This window comes from Haliotis rubra, unplaced genomic scaffold, assembly GCF_003918875.1.
Source record: "Haliotis rubra isolate DU_JTF1 unplaced genomic scaffold, ASM391887v1 Scf36, whole genome shotgun sequence".
NCBI classification, from domain to species: domain Eukaryota; kingdom Metazoa; phylum Mollusca; class Gastropoda; order Lepetellida; family Haliotidae; genus Haliotis; species Haliotis rubra.
The window spans coordinates 413,427-437,338 of record NW_025767035.1 but is presented as its reverse complement, the minus strand read 5'-3'; the positions used below and the strand labels follow the sequence as shown (position 1 = coordinate 437,338).

Sequence of the window (23,912 nt, the reverse complement as noted above, 5' to 3'; positions counted from 1 at the left end):
ATCATCATATCCGAATTGCATAGATTAATGCTCATTATGTTGATCACTGGATTGTCTGGTCGAGACTCAATTATTTACAGACAGCCGCCATATAGCTGACTCTTCCAATGTTCTGTGGAATGATGCCCCTATAGAGCTTATCATGTTATTATAACACATCCAAACTGTTGTTAGGATAGTAGCACTCATACCTTAAACATTAGCACTAAACTTATTCGGGATACTGCAGGACTTATATTGGCAACCAGTTCCAGACATCACATACAAGACCCTCTTCATCACCTGGGGGGGACTGGTGGCCCACTTGTACCAGGTGCCTCAATTGTTGTGCAGAGTTGCATCCCTTGGTTCCACCTGGAACCTATGATTATGGATTCTAATCCCCCTAATCTCCCAACTTGTTTCTAGGTTTGCCAGCACCTTATCAATGGTCACTGGTTTCAGCAAAGTGGTAAATGTTTAACAACTGCACTACATCCCACTTTCCTCCTACATCAAGCTGACACGACATGATATGACTGGAAGCAGCATTAAACCTTACTCACTCACTCACTCACTCACTTATTCACTCACTCTCAGTGCTTCAGTGTATTCTGTGACTTGACTGGTGCTACCCTTCCCTGACAGAGTCGGTTTGCTCATGACATCAACCACTGGTTTGTCTGTTCAGACATTGAAGACTTCTCATAAGACAAACTAAACAAACAAAGCATCACACTCCAAATCTCCCATATCTCCATGTTAACATCACTCAGTCTAATATAAGAAACCCAGAAATACAATAAATACAATCTGGAAAACAATTTACTATGAAGTGGAGTAATTGTATTCCAAGATCAAACTCTGTATTTATCCAATGTCCATCCTTGCTATCATGGGTCCTCATTCCTTGCATTCCAACACCTCTGTTGGTATTGGTACAATTTGTCGCAGGTAACACTCTCACCTGTAATCAAGGTAGGTGAGACCGCTTGATTAGGTATGTAAGTAAGCGGAATGAGAGCTTTGATCACATTTTATGCTGTAACAGGGCAGTGTAGCTAATTTGTCAACTAAGTGTAAAGTCTGGCAGAACTAATACCTCTTAAACATTTCATGAAACTATGGGATACATGGCCATCACACTGTAGCCCCCTGCTTTCTCTCACCTGTCCGTTGCCAAGCAACAAATCATCAGGTGTCTACAACAAGAGGGTCTTGAGGGTCTGGCACAGTCAGGCTATCGGCACTCGGGGATATCAGGTGTGTTCTGATTACTGGATATGGCTCAGTGACAAACAGTGACTTTAAATCTGTATAGTCTGTGTAGCTGCTTGAGTTGTCTGTAAAACAACGATCTTGCATTTGCAACAGCTGTGGATTTTGTAGAGATTTAACCAAGGTTTGTCACAGAACTAGCCGCAGTCATGCAGGACTTCCGACGTGCCAAGACCATGTACGACATGTACGCAGAGTAAGTACATTATTTATTTTCTTGTATGGCATATCATTTAGAAAGTCTTAACATTGGGTTAATCATTCCTGCACACTATGTAATCTCATGTAGGGTATATAACTTATTTAATGTTATTGTAATTGTTCTGTAAGGTATTGATTGTCTTTGAGGGTGTATCATTTAGAAAGGCTAAACATTTCTTTAATCATTCCGGTACACTATGTACATTCTTGTAGGCTTATCATTTATATAGAGTCAACAATTGGCTCAACTGTTCTGTAAACTGTTGATTGTCTTGCAGGGTATTCATTAACAGTGATATTATTGGTATAACTGTTCCTATATTAGTGTAGCTTTTATCATTCATAATAATATTGGTTTAAATGTTCCTCTACAGTATATATTTCCTTGTATGGTATAATGTTTACAGGGTATTAATACTGATATAGTTGTACCTACCTATTATATATTTTCTAGTAGGGTATACAATTTATATAATGTTATCATTGGCTAAACTGTTCTTGTGAAAGGAAGACTATACTTGAAAGGCTGGTAGAAGTTTTCTGCCTAGATTAACACATCATAATTAATAACGCACACACTTTCTGTCTGTAATAGGAGTCATCATGAACTGTTCAAATGGTAGCCAGACATATGATCTAGCACACCAGAACACATTTGAGGAACATTAATTAGTTCCTCCTTTCAGTGAATAAATCATGTCCGGTTCACTCTTGGTTCTTATATAAGGTTTCTACAATAAATGTTATAACTGCACTGCTTACAAGTACAAAGTACATGTATACACGTCTACTCATGTCTGAATGCTTAGTTAATTAGTTCCTGATTGTTATAATGCTTTCCTTAAACGTGGATATAGGTCATGAATGGGTTAATGTTGATCTTTTTCTGTTTATAAGGATGAATAATTTGGGAAAATGAGGAATGTCTTTTTGTGCTTTTTCTATGAAAACACAGGATAAGTCGTTTATATAATTAGTTTACAGATATACTGTTTGTATGCATTAAACCTGTACATCTCTTGTACAAGTCTGACTTCTATCATGATTGTGGGAAATAAATATAATGGCAATAAAGCATAAATTAAACTGATTTTATTTAAAAAGAGATTCTGTCATGACAGTAATTTATAGAATTGAATCTAATAATCTCTAATAATATCTGTATAACTACCAAGGTTTGTTCTGAGGTCACACCAAGGTTTTATTCAACAACACCAGCTGTCACCTCCAGAGAGAAGTCATTATCCTCTCATCATGGAACCCTACAATAAAATCAAATACATATGTCTCCCTATTCAAAAACTCAGGGATTATCTATTGACTTTCTTCCAAGCATGAAACTCCCATGGTGTACAGAACAGAGCGGGGCACGCTCACCTGTAGAGGCGTACAGAGTCGCTGTATGTTACCTTTGTATGGCGGCAGGGGTTGGGGTATTGTCCTTGGCATGGCACATTGAATAAGTCATGATATCATGTAGTCCATTTGCACCTCAGCTCATATATTATTACATATTTCATTGATCTCCAAGAGACCTGCAAAGGAGGTTATTTCTCATGTGCAATCTAAGTCCATTGCTCGTCTATAAAATGTACTCAAGCAAAAACGTTACACATTTAACGATCCTTAATATTTTTTCAATTAATGTTGGGTTGAAGCTGGCTGTTTTTACGACTTGAGGATTAATCTCTTTTGAAAGCATTTGATAAATGGGATGGTTTTATGGAGAGATTTATTGAACTGTTTGTTGGATTAAGATCTTTTATATCCTGTTTTGTTTATTATAAGTTAAGGGAGATTTATGGTCGTGTAGATTAATGTTCAACTTTCAGTTATATCATTTGTACTTCAAGATTAAGTGGATGCTAGTAATAAATGGTTCCTTTTTAATTTTATATGATTTTATCTCATGGTATTTTTTTCTAGAAACACCTAAAATGTATAACTATTTTTAATAACACACTGTCAGTTGATATGGTATGATAATACTTCACCAAGGAAATAAATTCATCTTGTGCCCTTCAGTTTCAGCACAATTATTTAAGCTGTGAATAATTCATATATTTAGATAAGATTTGGAATCAAGCAAGGCCATCACCATTATATCTGTGTATTTCTCAACTACATCATTACCCCATGAATATTACTAATTAAATAGTTCCTTCAATTACATATCATTTAAATAAATATCGTATAAAGAAATGTATTTGATTTGAAGGTATTTAATCAAGCTCAGTTAGTCTCAGTTGTCCTAAATGCCCCCTTCTCTGGCATACTTTACTTTGTGGCATAGTTTGGGAGTCAGATCAGTGTACATAGCCAGTACAAGTATATTTGACTGGAATTTTCACATTGAATGAATAGAGATAAATCGTTGATGAACTTATCTCTGGTAGCAAGGAAAAAACATGAAAAATGTATTTCAACTTGACATATTGGCTTTGTCAATCTAGATAAACATTCCATAGCATAAAGTAAACTGCACACTGGCATCTGGAGAACTTACCAGGGCTCAGAATATAGCTTACCAAAAGGGGGTTGGCACCCTCATGAATACACCAAATGCATTTACTTCTGTCCAGTATTACCAGTTTAAACCGAATTAAACAACACTTAAACTACCTATCCAATCAAATTGTTGGAAAAGCAAGAGACCACAGCTGGTGACAGTTATGGCGATACCACTTCTGAAACAATGAGTATTCATCATGATAATGAAAGATGGTTTAACCAATAACCATTGTCATGTTTCCCTGACCTATTACCTTTAGTAATCAAAATTGATTTGTCAATAAATTTGTTTAGTTCAATATGCTTTATACTAAAGTACTGTAAAGTTAGTGCTAACAAGTGAGTGAGTGAGTGAGTTGGGTTTTACGCCGCTTTTAGCAATATTCCAGCAATATCACGGCGGGGGACACCATAAATGGGCTTCACACATTGTGCCCATGTGGGGATTCGAACCCGGGTCATCAGCGTGACAAGCCGACGCTTTAACCATTAGGCTACCCCACCCCGCCCAGTGCTAACAAGTACATGCTATGACTGAAGTGCAGTATTTTGTTTCTTTTGCTGTGGAAGGTTCGCAGGGACCCATCACTACATGTAATGCATTGGACCAATTATTATCTGAAGTTAATTCTTCCTATAATTGTTATATCTTTATTGTTATATGTGTATTCTATTAATCCTTCAGATATAACACTTGAGCAAATATGAATAAAAGAAATTGGTTATTTATCTAATGGTTGTACTCCATTTGTTTGGATCCATTAACCAAACACTTTGTGCCAATGTTTTTGATATGATCGTACATGCACATGGAGAATGGTATGGTATTGAACGCACTTCATACAACCATGGGTTACAAGCACTTGAAGAAAAAACAGTATTGATTGTACTATGCACATGAATGCTTGAACATACATTATAAATACAAGCTGGCATTTATCGTGTTACAAAAATCTTTTTCTCAAAGAGTATCAACTGATGATCCAACATTGGAGTCAGACACCATGCATGTACAACACTCGGATACGTTAGAGAATATGTATAAAAGATTTCCAATTCAAGCCTAGAATCGTTTGGGAAGCCTACATTGCTTCAACTCTGAAATTAAACATGGTTTGGGCCTCCACTTTTATTATTATTTTCTTTTGTTGCTACATATACATTCATAGCATAATGTTTGTTTTTTCTAGAACTAACTGCTGGTGATAGGGTGAGATGTCTGGTCAATGTTAGAGTTGCCTCCCTTATTGTCTACTTTACCAAAAGCTTGCCATGACTATAAAAGTATGGTTTTAATACAACATAGAGACAATATCTGAATCTTTCATAGCTTTTGGTGTTTGTCAGTTCATCAAAGTAGATAGATTTGAGCTTGGAAGTGAAAAAATGTGTTTGAAAAACAAAATAATTTCACTATAACTAGCAGCCAAGATATACTAAAAATGCTTACACCGTGCCATGTCATGCCAAACAAGCACAACAAGCTTAGCTACTGAAGTTGATAAATAAGTTGTTGAGATCATATTTTCAAGAGCGAGATCTATATTCTGAAAAGCCTCTTTCATAATTTCCCTTGTCCAGCTACCAACCATGATTTAAACATAATGATATGTAAAGCAATAAACTAAGTAGGGGTGGCCTTAAGGACTCATTTTACAGCCATTATTGTACATGACTGTAACAAGATGTCCTGTGTCACTGTTAATGGTTTGGGTTCAACAACATACATAAACAAACAACGCCTACAACATACCCCCTAGCACAACTGTTATCACCCCTATGAAGACATTACTTCATGCTAGAGTCATAATTTATTCATCAAGTAGCAGAAGCTTATAAAACCCTTTTCCAAGATTATTTTATATCACTTTCAGAATACCGATGTTTGACATGAGTAGGCCTGAATGATGAGTTGTCTTCAGTGCTTTGTGGTGAATACAATATCCTTGTTTCGGGTAACTTGGTCCATACCTCACTGTCATCAAAGCTGTATCTACACAGTGATAGCTAGACATCAAGAAATCTCACAAAGTCCACATTGACAATAATATGTACTTCTCTCTAATTTATTTTCTTTTTTAAATTTAGATAAAAATGTTGTTGCCTCAAAAAGGTTTATGACTGTAATATACATATAAATATTGTTAGTAAACACAAAACATGCTTAAATTAAGTCATTGATTCTTTTTATAATTTAAACTATTATTATTATTCCTGCTTAATGTATTCCTGCCTTCATAAAATTAAGGGGCGGTGGGGTAGCCTAGTGGTGAAAGCATTCGCTCGTCATGCTGAAGACCCAAGTTCGATTCCCACATGGGTACAATGTGTGAAACCCATTTCTGGTGTCTCCTGTTGTGATATTGCTGGAATATTGCTATAAGTGGCGTAAAACCATACTCACTCACTCACAAAATTGAGGGATAAACATTTCTGAAACAGGTACTAAATGGTCTTGACTTATGATCTTGTACCTGCCAACCAACCAGAAAACCAACTACGGTATGTAAGGGTACTGTCTTTTGGGGCTAAGTATTTATATACTACCTGCTATAGTAGCCTCTTACCGTCAAAGGTCATTTCAGGTCAATAAAGGGGCTCCACCCACACTGATTTTAATCTACTTTAACGACATCTTATGTACTCATCAACGTCTCACATGTTGGACTTCAATTTATTATGTTTCATGTTCTGTAATGATTATTCAGGCAAATTGCTGAACACATTGTTGGCCTGAATTGTGCATTACTTTAATGTAAATTTAAAAACATAAAAGCCTTTTTTATCAGTTTAAATGATCTTAAAATGCCTGTTTTAAAAATACCCATTACATACAGATATTGATTGCATTAGGAGAATGGTATTACTACTTTATTTCATTGTTTCGTTACAAGTCAATGAATAAGCAAACAAAACATGATTGTAATGTACCATGTTACCTCATTTGGTCTAGAAATGCTAAATATCAAATGCAAACACTAAATATCAAGTGCAAAATCAAAGTTGAATTTTAAAAGTTGTTATGCAACCTTCTTAACAGTGATTACAAAATAAAAATTTATATGGGGCAGATTAAGGGAAAATATTTTTATTTCAGCAAGTTTAGGAAGACACAACTGTCAATAATTATTGGTTCCAAGTTTGGTATGACACATTACCATGACAACTTTGTTTTTGAACAGGAAACCAGGCGGTGGAACCATTGAGCCACTCCCAGAAATCCCCACTGCCTCCAAACCTGAGTAATTGTCTCCCTTTGTCCTCACTTTCAGCACCAAGTTTGATGTGTCCACCTTTTATGTATGTTTGCATGTGATAGGGACAAACCATTTGATGTTCTAGGGGGCCTGAGGGTTTATTATTTCATGAAAAATCTTCATTGGATGAACTAGATGTAATTTCTTTCCAAATCAGTTGTAAGAGACAAAAATCTTTTTGTGGCTTTTCCTTTGAGATAGGTACAATTGTTTTGTTTGAAGCAGAAACTGAACAAACTGTAACAAAACTTCTGACCCTCCACCTCCAGAACATACAATGGTCAGGTCATTATATATGGGTTTCACATGTTGGGTATAACTTTGTGTACAAAACATATGGACATACATCACCGAGTATACATGTACAGTAAAACCTTCTTATTCCAGACAATGCTGTTGAAAGTGAAATCATCCGAATTGCTGAATTTCTGGATTAATGTAGCAATGGATTGTTATGTAATGATATTTCACAACAGTACTTGTCAGGGCTAATGAGGTTTCTCTGTACTGGCATCCATGTCTTAAGCTGCATGTTTCACACTTATACCATATTCATGTGTTATCAGTTAATATTCTCATACACAGATCATGATACCACAGTTTTCTCATAATCCTTTATCTGGAAACTGTATTGTACAACTTGTATGGAGAAACAGTGTTGCCATACTGTCAGAGTTCAAATCCCAAGAAAACAGTATTAGTGATACGGCCATTAGTGTAACCATGGTGATAGTTATATCATTATGTTTTAAACTGCTTTTGTGCCTCATATCCCTGTGGAAATCTGGATTAGGATAGGTCCTCAGAAACGCATGGTCAGGCTCAGTGATTTGGTGGACAGCATGGTCTCATACCCCAACTGCTGATATTTGTATCATGCAGTGATCTTGTACAGATATTAGCAGATAACAGGGATATATCAAACACATATTAACAGGGGCGGATACAGCTTTTTGAGAAAGGGGTGGGGGGTGCACACTTTTGAGAAATGGGAGGTGCACACTTCATTTTCACGAGAGTTTCAATGGTCATTTAAGAAACTTTCAGGACAACCCCCCCTGGATCCACCTTTGACTGTCATACACCTACATAATGCATGTGCATGTTTTCTGTTTATCACATATGCCAAATAACACTTGTTGCACTTGTATTAAAGTTGTAATGTGTTTTTATATTTTCAGATTATGTGAATGTGATAATTATGTTGTTGATTTGTACTAACCAATTATGTGTGATAGAAGCGTTATGCTGTTGTTTATAACATCAATCACTGGTTTAGCTGGTCGAGACTGGATTCATTTCGCAGTTGCTGTGATGTAGCATTAATGTTGGTGAGCGTGTCATCTTTATACACATAGAAACAAGCATATGTAGCCATATGTTGTGGTAGTGTTTTACCACATTGTTGTAGCTGTTGTTACCTACGTGTGATACATAAAATATATCCACTGGATATTCTAAGAAACAAGTTGAACCAACCGATTCCATGTTGTAAACCCATGAAAATATGGTTTAGAATTGGTCTTCAGCAACCCATGCTTGTTGTAAAAGGCGACTAACGGGATCGGATGGTCAGACTCACTGACTTGGTTGACACATGTCATCATATCCCGATTGCATAGATCAATGCTCATGCTGTTGATCACTAAATTATCTGGTCCAGACTCGATTATTTACAGACCGTTGCCATATAGCTGGAATATTGCTGAGTGCGGCGTTAAACAACAATCCAAACATCCATGTTGTAACTGGTCCTAAGCTACCTTCACTGATATCAAGGGTTGTGAGGCTTGATGACTGGGTTGACTGTGTCATCATACCCTAATGGCGTTATACATATTATACAACAAACTGTAAATTGTTTTCACTCCGACTGGTGCCAAGGTAACCACATGTCTATCTACTTGTACTTATTATCTCCATGATAGATTCACCTATCTCTCGGAGGTGCTTCAGTGGGGATTTATTGATTGAGAAACATAAGATATTGTCTGTTTGATTTTTCTCAAAGTACCGGTAGACTTTGCTCTACACAAATCAACTTGTCAAACTGGTTGTAAATCAATATTGACAGTTGAGGTTAAGAAAGCACATGTCAACAAACTGAGCAGTAGGTGCAATCAAATTGTTGGAAAAAATATCACAAAATCATATTTAAACATAATATAAGTGGTTGTGTATTCATATTAATATTAGCATAAGAAGTGTCATGAGAAGAATTAAACATGATGTGAATGTATTTTCATAACCATATGAAATCATGTATAAATGGATGTATATATGCAACATTATGATTCCTATTGTGATCACCTGGACAATATGGTGATGACATCATATGAGTATTTATAATTGATTTGGGGGCCAATCAAAAACAATCAAAAGCCTAATGGCTGGCTCAAAATAGGTATGCAAGTAAATATAAATATGAAATAGCTGTTATTTATTTTTGTAATTTATGAAATAAATGTACTTTTGAAACAATATATCATGACATGTTTTCATGAAGCTTGTAATTTAACCACTTAATCCTGATAGAAGTTAAGGAGGCGTGAACACAAGCCACATGGCATTGATCAGTAGCTGATTACCTATGTATAAATTGATTAGCGATATAGAAAACCTTCCAAGCAAAACGTTGACGCTAATTAGAACCCTGCAAGGAGTTTCCTCAGTGACTTCCCTTTTGTACTAAGTACAAGTAGTGTGATAAGTTCCTGGTTCACCTGCTGAGACCCATCTCCAACATGTCGAAGAAAGGCAGGTTTGTAGAGTGGCTCAGTTCTAAACATATTTGATGTGCAAATTTCAGGGATATCACTGTCTAAGAAGGTTTTGTGTCATGTCTATCATTATTAAGGTACACATTTGATAAAACATGTAAAGGTTTAGTTGCATTATTCATTTTGTATATTTTCAGTTTTATTTCATATATGGTATATGTTATGGATTCGATTCATCTTGAAGATATGCACATATCAGCCGAGCAAAGTCCAGGCTTATTGGACAGTACAGATCAATTTTATGAATATCCTGTTTATACATTTGTCACTCATTAATCAACACATGACCTCTCTGCTATAACTATTGAAATCTATGTAACTTGAAGCCCATGTACAGAGCTGCTGCCATTGTCAGGGATGACACATTAACTGAAACAGGAAAGACTCAGTGTTCAATGAGTTTTTGATTAATGTGTTGATTGGTATTTAAGTTCCTAGAAACTAGTTATACCACTACATGATGACCAGTTACCATGGTTACCTTGGTTGAATGATCAAGAGCTTATCCTTCAAAATATGTCAGCATGGTTAGTGAGAAAGGTTTTAGAACCCTCCACTGTTAAAGTTTAAGGGGCAAAGACATAGGATTGTATGCATCATCATTCGGAGAGTTCTTGAAAAACTGAGTGTTACCTCCATATCGCCATTGATTGTGTGTTTAGTTGTCCATTAAAACACTTGGGTATGCCTGTCATATTTTCAACATGTCCTGGATTTTAGTGTCAAAAGAAACAAAGTTATGTGACCAAGTGGGGTGAACACCCTGTCACAGTTATGTCCAAGTAGTTTCCCTTCAGTCATAACATAATTCTTCCTTTCTTCAGTATGCCAGTTGAGGATTACTTTGGGCGTATGGGAACCATCCATCCCTTAGCCGGTAGTCAGACAGCCAGGTATGGTGCCTCATCACCAGGTGGCCACAAACCCCGCCCTCGCACCAGGGGGTCCCTCTCCGCCAGATCCTCCTCATTTGATGTAGGTATACAGGTGAGTTGGTTTAACCTTTACTGGGTGAATTGGGCATAGATCAAAATCTGGTGGAATATGCACAAGATATATATGGGAGACAAATCAATTTTCATTCTTTATCTATTTTTTTTTCATGACGAATTTATGTTTCAAAAACAATATATTTAAATAACTGTGGCTATTCTGTTTGGGTAACTATCACTGCACAAAAAATACTAAATTTGACATGTTTTATTTTAAAACCCCAAAAATATAGAATTATCCATGAATGTTTGCTTCTCACCTGAATATACAGGTAAAACTTGACCAGGTGTACATAACAGTAAACGTATCACTATGACAGTAATGTGCAGCATAAGGGTAGAAAAAAATCTTTGGAAAGGTGGATAATGAAAAACATTAAATTATGTCAACAAGCCTTAAGCATCTGCCAACCCTAAGCACACAGCCATTAACAAGACAACCAAGTGTTCTTCAATAGACCCATCCATACATGCATACCATACACCAAACACACCTGTACTGAAGGAACTGAGGACAGATGACTACACACTGCTAACTGAATGATTCCCTTTGCTGATCTGGCTATATATAAATCATTGATTAGTGATTAGGGTAAATGTTTGATAAGATTTAACACCCAAGATCAGGAAGCTAGTCATGGTTGGTGTCGAGATTCAGAACCCACTGACATTACTAATCAGGCTTGTCTTTCAATGAGAAACTTAGTAACAAGGACTTTCATTTCCTTAAGCTCGCAATATAGCTGGAATATTGCTGAGTGCTTTGTTAAACAACAAATAAAATCATTTCCTTAATCATATTAGGCCAGGACATACGTAAATAGGCATGGGCTGTTGACTAAACCAGTTTCTGTTTAAAATACTATTCAAACCACATATGATGTGTTTTTACATATATATATTTCCTATATTTGGCTAAAGTATAAAAAAGTAAATATGGTTATTTTAACATCTTCATAGTTTTGTACAATTCTTTTATTAGTTCATTCAGGACGAATCAATACTTACATTTTAATTTGAATGACAGTATATTCTTTGAGTTTTAAACTAGCTCCATTTCTGCTGTGTTTTGAGCCATAGTCATCATGGCAAACTAAATTAAAAAATGAGTAACGTAAGATGATGATCTGTTTGTCCTGAACATTTAAAGGTTACACCACCAAGAATCAACTCTTTAATTATCTGTTCTCATGTCAGACTTTATTTCCCTAATTGTAATGTTCTAATTTGAGGAGTTCTGGTGTCACCCATATCTCTCAAGCAAATTACTTTTTTTCACAGATGAAGACACTTTGAAAAAGAGAAGTGTATTTTCTAGTGTTGAACACTGTATATGACTGTCTGCAGCTGCGTGTTTAGAGTTATAGAGTGTGCTATAGATACCCTAGAACGTATAGAGCATGGCATTAGATAGTGGACTCTTGTTGCTCAGTATAACTTGTCAGAGACTTCGTTATAGTAAATTGCTGTATTTTCATTGGTTATTTGTATATGTACTACTCAAAACCAGTTCAAGAACATCCATGTTTTATGGGACTGTGGTGAATATGGCAGTCACATGAATAAACTGGGTGTTCTTCAGCCTCAATGAGTAATGTAATAGCCTGCAACATTTATCACATCATCGTTGATCCAGTGTATTAAATCTCCATTCTAAAAGGGGGCGGTGGGGTAGCCTAGTGGTTAAAGCGTCCGCTCGTCACGTCGAAGACCCAGGTTCGAATCCCACATGGGTACAATGTGTGAAGCCCATTTCTGGTGTCCCCCGCCGTGATATTGCTGGAATATTGCTAAAAGCGGCGTAAAACCATACTCACTCACTCACTCACTCCATTCTAAAAGCATTTAAACTCAATCAGTCTTACACCACGGAGGCAAATCAGTCTGGGCTATATATTATTATAGAATATATATCATTATAGAGTGGAGATATTATACACTGGATGTTAGAGGATGTATTTATCAGAGTAAACATTGTGAATGGATGAAACTGCAGCAGGTGTCTTGCTTCAGGGTTTTCTTATTCAATGTATAACATTTGTAATATTCTACAGTCATATATAATACAATTTTAAATTCTTAAATAACTGTACACAATTTCATCCAATCAGTATCTGAACAATATGCAGTCATCCCTCACAATAACGCACTTCACGATACCAGGGCCCTTATTCTCGAAACGTTCGTAGCCCTAAGAATTCTTAACTTTGATCGTAGCCAATGTGTTAAGAATGGTCTTAAGAAGTTCTTAGATCTACGAACGTTTCGAGAATAGCTAGCTAGGTCTTGGTAATCAATGGCTCCCATAAATAATTGTTCAACAGTGATCACACAGCCTCATGTCATCGGAAGTCTATGTCTATAACAAATCTAGATATTTCATTATGACTTGTGTGTAACTTCAACAGATATATCTACCAAAGTAGTTATGGTGTGTCAGAAAACTGGTTCAGTGTTGAAACTTGACCAAAACATGTACATTTTAGTGAGTGAGTGAGTGAGTTTGGTTTTACTCTGCTTTTAGCAATATTCCAGGAATATCACAGCGGGGGACACCAGGAATGGGGGGTATATTTGTAGAACTGGTAAATCCGTTGTCAGTTTCTCCATGTGGCCACATGATGATGATGATAAAATGATTTGTGTTGTTTGTCAAAGTTTGTTTATCTACAAAAAATAGTTTTCCATCTCAATCAATTTCAACACAGAGTCTTCAATCAATAGTTGAAAAAACACTTCTTTGTCTTGTTTTCTAAGGGTTGTCAATGATGTAACAATTTACCTGTTCAAACCGGTTTTATTTCATGATTAACTGGTTCTGTTTTTCTTTAATTGCCATACTGATAAATGTCACTGAGTGCGTGTGTACCAGTAGTCATAGTCCTTGCAAGCAGTTCAAAAGTTTGAAGTAAAAAAACCAAATCTTAATTCCTTGGGGTGGATTATTAGGTGGGTCTTGATATCAGAGGTGCTACAAAAGTGAACATGTCTTTGATTGTCATATAGAAGTTGGAAGAGCATTAAGACATAAAACTGCTAAGAGTAACAAATTTACACATTGATTCGACAACAACCAAAGTTGTATTACATTTTCTCTGAACATGAACAGCATCACTATTGTTGGTACAGTTATATGAAATATATAAAAGCAAACGCCAGTTCAAAAGCCTTCTTTATTGTGTCAGCATTGGTAAAAGATTTCCCAGATGTATGGGGTAATGACACTATTTAATGGTTTAAAGTTTTTCCTTTTAAAATCATTATCTGACATCAAACTTTTGAATGGCTCTGAAGGTGATGTGTGCCTTTACTTGTACAAAGCTGTGTAGTCAGTAGTGTGTGGTCGTCTTCCATTATCAAGGGTACAGACCTGTATTCCATAACAGTTGTACAGTATATGATCCTTCTTGTCCTATGTAAGGCAACATAAAACTAAATAAAATAAACAATTTAAATTCTGAAGGAACCTACTATGTCAACATGCAATAATATTTCATCCCTTTACAAAGAATTTCAAGTGTATAAAGTAAACAATTTGAAATTAATTTTGCAAAAGTAAGAAAGATAATAACTGTTTAATATCATACTTAATGATGAACATTATTTTCTTCCAGGCTGATATGCCGCCCATGGGTATCCATGACGACAACAACCCCTTCACTGGGCCCATGGATCCCGTCAACCAGCAGTACTACTACCGACAGTGGAAGATGAACCTCCCATCTCCCAAGAAGCCCATGTATTATTACCATGCTAATCATATGTTACTTATTAGATTAAATTTTAAAGTACCCAAGGAACACCAGACAGAAAAAAGTGTCAGACTATTAAAAAAATAGTAACATGAAAGAATCAGATTATTTAATTTTATTTCAGTAGTAAATATGCAACGTCTTCCTTTTTTCATGAAAAATATCACTTTAACATAGTCCCAGCAAACAGGCATATTTCTCTTGACAGTTGCATTCTGCAGTGTTTTAGAAAAATATAGTTAAACATGAAAGGCTGCATGCCTTGCATTTTAAAACATTTTGAACATAAAATTTGATTTCCTCATTTATTTATTAGTAATACTAATTTTAGTTTTTATTAAATCTTTTATAATATGCATGTAAGATGTAATGCTTGTAAATATGTACTTCATCAAAACACTGAAAAAGTAAATATATGTATTTTGAAAAAAAGTAAATATATGTATTTTGAGAAATGTAGTCCTCAAACATTTATTCTTGCATACATAAACCAGGTTTTGGGTTTCTGTCTAAAGGTTGAATATTGCATTATTCCAGCTACCGCTCTGGCCGACTTGGCAGTCCCTGGCGTCACGTCAGGTCTTGTATCAACAATGGAGGCAGCCATCTTGTCTTCATTGATGGTACGGAATGAATTTTCACACTTTCAGTTTTCAAACCAAATCAGACATTAAAATACCAATATTTACTCAAAATATTCAAACCAATACATTTATCATTCTAATAATTCTAGCAAGTTTAACATTCTCAAAGGAAAAAGGTTTATTATAAAAAAGTTTCAACAGTAGCTATGTCTGTGTTTATACGTGGACTAGGCATGTGATGTGTGTCGTGTTCCTCCACTGAATGCATGTGTTCTGTTTATAAATGCTTACACAATCCACGGACATAGATGCGACAAGGGGAGTGAGACCTAGAGACAAAAGTATGGACTTTCTATTTCTAGACACATCAGCCACAGTAGATTAACAGCACTTCATTCAGTCCTTGATTGTCAGGCTGTTGTATCTTGGTTCTGTTTTAATGAATACCCTCGACCCATCTGCTATAGTAGCTTCATTTTGAGCTGGATTTGAATAACAAAATGCTCAAAATATCTGGCCAAAGAAATAACTTATGAGCATGAGACACTCTGTGCCATGTCAGAGATGGAAATTGAAGGATGCTGATGTTGATTCAGAAACAAGAATCTGGCGGTGAACGGGTCCAGGGTATTTGTCACAATAGAAAGGAGATGAGATGAAACAGGAAAGATGTCTCTTTACCAAATCAAATGTATGTTTCATTAAAAATTCCCATAAAGGAAAAATAAGTTTAACTTTTTACACTTAATGGTTGTTTGTTTTGATAGAAACATGGTAATTCTTTATTTGCATGTTAACAGGAACTGTAAAGACGGAGGAGAACTTCTTTTATCCCCCCGAGGAAGTCCTTAGTCCCCCGGACCTCTCCATGTACCTGTCTCCTCGTATTGCAAAGCGGTCATTCAACAGGAAGCCAGACCTCACCTCCAGCTTCAACGAACGGGCAAAACAAAACTTCAAGTACTGGTACAATGAACCCAAACCAATCAACTGTAAGTATATATGTACTTGATGTACGCAGTGCCAGGTGTGAGGTTTGAAGATTGGCTATTTGAGTAACAGTTTCAAATGATTTCCAAGCTTGATTTTTTTATCAGGTATTTTCACAACAGCTACAGTTTGTTAATTCAATAAATTATAAACTTCAGCTACCCCTAAAGTGCATTTGCATAATTTTCACAAAATCTAAACTGGAACTTTTCATGATTCTTAGAGTTCTCTCCCTTCATCTGCAGAGTAATGGCTGAATCTAAACTGGAACTTTTCATATGATTCTTAGAGTTCTCTCCCTTCATCTGCAGAGTAATGGCTGTCACTGACTCAGTATACACAATATACAATACAAGTATCTTTGTGGTTATAATTTAAAATATGAGGTTATAGAAAGCTAATTCAAGGCTACACTTTTATAACATATGTTGTGTTGAATTGTTCAAGTGTGCTCTGGTTTTATTATCAGCGTCATCTGTCCACAGTTGTTTTGTTGTTTGTTTTGTTGTTTGTGTATTGCTGTTGTCTACAAGTAATTGTGTCACAGATTCACATTGCCACACCATATGTTCTTAACTAGGATGTAATAGTAATAATTCAAGTAATTTTTGAGGATGTTAATGAGCATATTATATAATGAAATTTTCTTCACAAATTGACAAAACTTCTTCACAAGGAATGTCAATGTTGACGTTGCTAGTTCTTTTTTACACATAGTCTGTTGTATATACATAATATGATTTTACTTAAAGGTATTTTAAAGTTTACACCCTATTATTGTGTTCATGTCACCTAGCAAGCGTCTCTATTGCAGCTTATGGGAGAGAGAAATCATTCCGTGAATGCACAAGTAGAATACAGCAATCTTGATGTGAAGTGAGAATCTCTCAAACATACTCAGGCTAACTTGTATGTAACTTACCCAGCTACCTCACTAACCATAGATCCATGAAACCAGCAACCTAGATAACTAGCTTCAGACTTACCCTTCATGCTGTATAATAACTGTCGTTTCTAAGGTTGGAACATCAGATAACAGATTATTTCGCCATACTAAGTCTGTTATTAGATTTATTTATTCCTGCTTCACAACATAATGCCCTGCTCCCTATTATTGCTGTGTGCCCAAGTCCCCACTGTGAATCACAAAAGTTGAAAGTTAATGTGCAAAGATGCCTGGATCTGTTTGTTTTAAACCAGTGCAATCTACAAATATTTGCCCCCAGTCTCACATTTCAGAAAGAATTTATGACATTTAATGATTTAAAACAGAAACAGTATGAAAAATGAAAACACAAACAAATAATTCTACAGTTAACTGTCAGTCCAAGTTTAAACTATCAGCCGGATTTGACTGTTTTCCCTGACAACTATTTCATGCATAGGAGACAACCAGAAAATTGTGTTTTCAAATGGTGTCAACATAAGTATAGTGTCATACAGTGAAATGAAACTCTGGTTTTATAAATCACCATCAAAATGTGTTTAAAGTAGATCAGTACATGTTCAGTGGATGTGTGTCTTACACTGCTTCTCATATTTATTAAATGCTGCATTTATACCTCTTTATATATATCTTACTATGCTACATCTGAGAATATACCTAGGTAAATATAATGTATGAAGTGCCCTGGGAGCTTTGGAAAGTTCCCCTTATAAATAAATATTCCACATTCAAATTGGTTTAGATCTTACACAGGGCATGGTTGGGGCAGGGAATCTTATACAGTGAAACAGATGATCATATTACACATTAAAACAAAAATGTGTTCATATTGTTTCTGATCAGGGGAGATAACTAGGCCTATACTCAGACTGGCACATCAATACTCCTATATATATTCAACCAGTAGAGACTACGATTACAATCTCTACTAGTAGGATCGGAGATTCTACCAGTAGAGACTCTGATCGCAGTCTCTACTGGTAGAGACTCCGATCGCAATCTCTACTGGTAGAATCTCTGATTCAACCAGATCGCAGTCTCTACCCTGACATATACATGTATATGATATGCAGGGTGTATATTGTCTGTCTGTCAGTGTACTAGTGTGAACTTGTCCTGTACCGTCCTGGCTGTTCCTGTTGCAAGTATCAATGTTTGTTGAGTCTGATACAACCATCATCATATATATAGCTGCACATGAATATAAGATGTTATATGAAATCCTTCAATGTAAGTCACAGCGTCTGTCCTGCATAAAGCACTGATATCAGAAAAATGATCATGTTCAAGACATTTTCCTATCATAACAGCATTATTGTAAGATTTGAACCCTGAACTCATGCAGATTATACAAGAGGCAGTTGAAAACTATCAGTGCCTTTGTTAACCATCACGTTTAACCCTCTCACACTCATATTGTATCTAGAGGTAAGAGAGTGGAGATTTATGTCTGATATCATTCCACAGCCTCTGATAAACTATAGTCTGTCTCAACCAGGTGAGCAAGGCACGATTGAAACCCAGCACTGCACTTGTACCCCAGCACTGTCACACAACGGTGACCCGTTTTATGTTAGTTTACCAGGATCGAAATTAATATGAAAAAGATATAATGAATCACTCATTTGTTGCCTATCATTGCGAAAGTGATATTGGGAAGAAGAAATCTATCAAAGGCGGGACAATACAATCCTGATCTTGGATCTTGAAAATGGAAACAATGATCTTGAACTGCTATTTGCTCTCATCAACTAGAGTTATCTCCCTTCATTTTCACTTAAAAAGGTTTACAATATATGCAGATTATTTCAAGGTAGATAGATGTAGCTTTGTATCATCTACAAGTTGTTCTGAGTAAGTCACTTAACCACTACCCCCGTGTTGAATATAACCCATTATACCTGTTTGTTGTGTGTCATATTGAATACATTTATGATGTTACAGTGTGGACACATTGCTGTTACTGATTGTGTTTGTGCATCCTTCCAAACTATATGATGAATTACTGTTTGACTGCTGTAGTCAAGCTCTTTAGCCAATAGGACTTAGGTACACAACATACACATGGAGCTATGTCTTCCAATAACGTTGCAGTAACGACAGCAGTAGATTTTGTGTTGAAAATTTTTGACTTGACCACAGCATTCAAAGAAAATGATTGTGTAGATACCACATATGTCTCTGGGGACCTTTAACGATGATGTCCAAATATGTCAAATTACAGTCCAGTCTTTGAACGACACAGATCACATACTGACTCATACAAGCCTCGATCAAATTCAAAAGAGAATACTTCGAAACACTTTCAGTAATGTTTTATAGTTATATCTGTAAGTTATGGGTTTTATGGGTTCGTACCTATTCTCAAAATTACAAAATGTTTTATAAAACCAGTTTGCTATTCTTAAACCAGACTAAAATCATATCCAGAAATATAGTGTTTCCAGCAGCTCACAGCTCTTTCGGGCGTGATATCTACACAATCATTGCCAGTCCCCTTCCTCTCTAACCTGCTAACCTGTTTCCCTCAGTTTCCTCTAAATATGATTTCGGAGGTCGAAGTCGTTGGCTTGGAGTATCTGGTGAATCCCTAGCTGGTCGAAACCCGAGGTTCACTATACGTTACTAATTCAGGTGATTACCTCCCTTTGGTTGAGTACACTGCCATCTAGTGGCAGCGTTACCCACTACAACAGCTGATTTTGTGTGTAGTGTTGTGGTAGTCAGGGTAGTGTTGGTAGAAAGATGCATTTGTTGTACAGATAAAGTAGTTTTATCTTAGTTGTCAGTCTATTTGTCATTGTTTTTCAGCTATGTGGCTGGAATATTAAAACTTTTGTTTTGAACATAAATAATTCTTTAATTCTCATATCTCCTTGTGGTTGAAAAGTCTCTTCTTAGGATAACGTTTGTTGAATTCAAATTCATAAATTCTTGACTTTTTTGTAAAAGAGAACAGAGCCCTGTTTCACAAAACCATATTAATGCTAAGGAGATAGTAACTCATATTTTCGTATTGCTAAGATTGTTAGAGGAACAGGGCCTGTGCAAGTTCTTTTGGTTACGGGTAACAGTTTTGATTGGTTGAGTCAGTATCAGAAATGCCATAAAGCTCTTTGCATGGAATTATTGTAATGTATTGTCCAATATGTTGAGCTATATCTACCTCTTTAATACACATACCTCTCCTCTTAACAGTCATGATATTCCCTTGTAGTATATCAAAGCTGACTGTTCAAGCTAACAAATATTACTGTAATTCATGTTAACTGTGATCTTAATTCAGGACTGAATCGTCAGATATAAAATGAATATTCCATCAGAAATAACCCATGTCTTAAGACAATGCCTCCCCCATTGAGTAGTAATCACGATGGTGACTTCAGGATATTTCAGCATAAAAATAACCAAGACTACATTTGTACTTTGTATTTTCAGTGGCAGCTAGGTACCGAATGAAGGCTCGTCTGATGACTATGGGAGTGTGAAACAGTTGTCTTACAGGCAGTCTTTGCTTCCAGTGAAGAATCAAGCCAGTATTGTCAGTTATTAATTTCAATGTACTTTCACGCTGATGTATAGAGCAGTCATCAAAGGGCATTTGCACAATTTAATTATTTTTTTTAAACCTCCTGGGTTTATGTAGAATTTAAGGAACAAAATTCAAGTTATTTTCAAGGCCCCTTCAATATTCAAGGCCGCACAAAGGAACTAAAATTGATTTCTATTAAAAAAAATACATTTCAACTTAGGTAGTTCATTCAAGTCAGGGATTGGTTAGAAGTCAAGGTCTTTTAAAGGCACATTATCCATCGTCAAGGTCTTTTAAAGACAATCTAATTTCAATCCTTTTTCGAAGCTGTGTGAACAATTACCTATGCAAGTTGATATCAGTAACTCTCTATGCGTCACCGAGACTCAACTTCTATGCATGGTCATACACCCAACTGAGAAGTGCTAGTCTGTAGTGAGAGGTAGTCTTATTTTAAATATTGTCATACCAGTATTTAAAGGATTACAATGCAAGATTTGTATAATTCAAACAGATGGAAGTAATTCAAACAGATGGAAGTAAAGGGGTTTAAACTAGGGAGGTTCTATTGGCCCTTGAGATCTTCTGCGTCATTTGAATCTAGAATCCTCCTGAATATTCAACATTTAACATTAGTTTTAGGGAAGCGGCACCTTCGCTGCTACTTCTGAACACTGTATAGTTTTAAATCACAGGGATGGCAACAGGAAAATCTATTTTCAGCTGAAAACTTAATATTGTGTCATCGAGTTGAGGGTTTCTCAATGGATTTAGACGATTCACAAGTTTAAATAAAATCAGCGGAGATCTGTGGGTCAGCGTAAAATTGCCATCCCTGAAATCATGTTCATTGTTACAAGTGTAACAAAGGACACCAAACCTTTCAGTATTAATTTTGTGAGGTCACAGTGGAAACATTTTGCATAGTTAGACTAAATGTGAAAACACTGACTTTGGCCATGTTATTGTACATTTATGTCAGCTGGTTTCCTCATTTCTTTGTGAATGATCAAGGACAAAAATTGCCCTTCTTAAACATATTTTAAATGTTTTTTGACTTATGACTGCCTTGTGCCAAATACCAAGTCTTCTTGAAAACAAAGTAATTACTCTTATTTGTGTAAATTTTGGTAATGAGACTGGTCTGGTATAACTAAACTTGATAAGTGAAACATTTATCAGCTTATGAAACTAGTCGTAACGTTGGCATACAAATGAGACATCTCTATTAGCTATAAGTCCTAGCTTGAAATCAGTGTTAACCAGCTGCTGTGGATGTACACGCTGGGATGTGGAGAGGGTAATCCGAAGTGCTGTATCACGTTCGGAGCATCTTGCAATGGCAGTATTACACCATGAATGTACATAGCTTTGGTAGCTTAGTCTTGTTCGTTTGAAGTTGCTTGCACTATATTGTGAACTGAGTCAACCGCTGTACATATATTTCAGGCTAATAAAAATGAGTTTTATATAATGATGTGTTATGTTCTTGTGAAAGTGTGTGTTGCAGAAATAAAGTTGACATATCTGTTGAATTGGAAACATTTGTATGTACTGAAAGGTTAATAAACTGTCATTAATCACTTGGAAAACATGATTCCCAACAATAATAAGTACTATATGGGGATCTGCCCTCATATTCTATAGGACAAGTGAGGTGGTGAGGTAAAATTGGGTTTAACGTCGTGCTTGAGAATATTTCGCTCATATGACGATGTGCATGTGCGGCTGCTTGTACTAGCCCAGACTGAAGCTGGTTTTATAGTGCTAGCCCACTGAGATACCATGCCGCAGTGAAGCATGAATACCCCACTCAGACACATTATACTGACTCCGAGCCAACCAGTCCTTGTTGTAACCATTAATGCCGAGCGCCAGACAGGGACCAACAAGTACCATATTTTAACGTCTTTTGGTATGACGCGGTCGGGGATCGAACCCGCGACCTTCTGCTCTCCGGGAGGACGCTCTAACCACTACACCACGGAGGCGGCCTAATAGGACAAGTATTTGAGGATGTATACAGGACAATGTATCCAGTAACAACTAACATCTTGAATCACCCAACGGAGCTCATATTGAGTATACACCAATACTAGTACTGTTCCTGTTGAAACATGTCAATAGGGATTGGTCATAATCTTCATCAAAATACACAATTGTTTACATTATCAAGAACTAAATATAACTGAAATGGAGCTAAAGCTTCCATGTTCACAAGAATGAACTGAACATTGTATGTGATTTCGTAAAGAAAGTTTCTCTGACACTTGCCCTATATTATAGTGGGGAAGTTTTCATGGTGACAAGATGCCTTGATGACAAAATGTTTTCTATGTTCAAAACTAAACCTGACATGAAGAAGCTCATCAGGGCTTTACCAGTACATTTGTTTCTTGTTAAGAGACACAATCAGCATTTTGTAGCTATATCACGGTACGGCACTGTGTATTCATATCTTATATCACAGTAGTCTGCAAATTATCCAATGTAGCCCACACAATCCAGTGACTGACATCTGTGCAACTGGGAAACAGAGTCAGCAAGCCAGTCAAAATAACCCTGTTTGTCGTCTCTTATGAGAAACAGGGGTTGCTGAAGATCACATTTAACCCAGATTTTCACAGGTCTTTTGAGAAAAAAAAAAATCAAAATAGAAGATTATTTAAAAAAGAAAGTTCCTCTGAAACTTGTCCTACATAACACAGGGGAGGTTTTCTTTGTGGGTCAGGTGATGAAAAAGTGTTTTCCATGTTAAAATCTGAAAATGACCTGAAGGGGCTTAACATGTTGTTACCTATATGCTTTGATAGGATACAATATATTTAAGAAATACAGTTCGCTCTACCACCATGTATAGTGTAATAAAACACACTTTTCGCAAGCGTCCTCATGCTTTAACTATAATAGTTCAGGGAGAAAGTGTGTTTTATTACACTATACATGGTGGTAGAGCGAACTGTATTTCTTTTCTAAGATGCCAAATTTAATACTTTCTAAGGATAATTACGATTAATTTAAGGCAGAAAATAAACAACGGTGTCGGTGACCTAAATTAAGAATCCTCGCACAGGGCTAACTGGCGCGCTGTTCTATTGATGTGTCTGCCC

The 23,912-nt window shown here is 36.2% G+C and overlaps 1 protein-coding gene and 1 long non-coding RNA gene across 9 annotated transcripts; one reads left to right on the top strand and one right to left on the bottom strand.

The window, feature by feature from the left end:
• Positions 1–803: 803 nt before the first annotated feature.
• Positions 804–2,720, bottom strand: LOC124285347. The gene is made up of 2 exons (XR_006900798.1): positions 2,630–2,720; positions 804–946 (listed from the first exon to the last, which is right to left on the bottom strand). It is a non-coding gene; the product is annotated as an uncharacterized LOC124285347 (long non-coding RNA).
• Positions 1,170–22,276, top strand: LOC124285341. Of its 8 annotated transcripts, none has more exons than XM_046721546.1 (9): positions 1,170–1,453; positions 7,152–7,211; positions 10,831–10,981; positions 14,613–14,737; positions 15,288–15,373; positions 15,643–15,675; positions 16,135–16,326; positions 19,802–19,904; positions 20,709–22,276. In XM_046721546.1, exons 1-8 carry the CDS (start codon positions 1,407–1,409, stop codon positions 19,897–19,899), a joined length of 792 nt encoding a protein of 263 aa, XP_046577502.1. In that variant the 5' UTR covers positions 1,170–1,406; the 3' UTR covers positions 19,900–19,904; positions 20,709–22,276. The 8 variants fall into 8 exon arrangements, with proteins under 8 accessions (XP_046577502.1, XP_046577501.1, XP_046577506.1 ...); XM_046721545.1 differs by having other exon boundaries at positions 1,181–1,453; positions 10,831–10,993; XM_046721550.1 differs by lacking the exon at positions 19,802–19,904 and adding an exon at positions 18,738–18,768 and having other exon boundaries at positions 1,181–1,453; positions 10,831–10,993.
• The last annotated feature ends 1,636 nt before the right edge of the window (positions 22,277–23,912 follow it).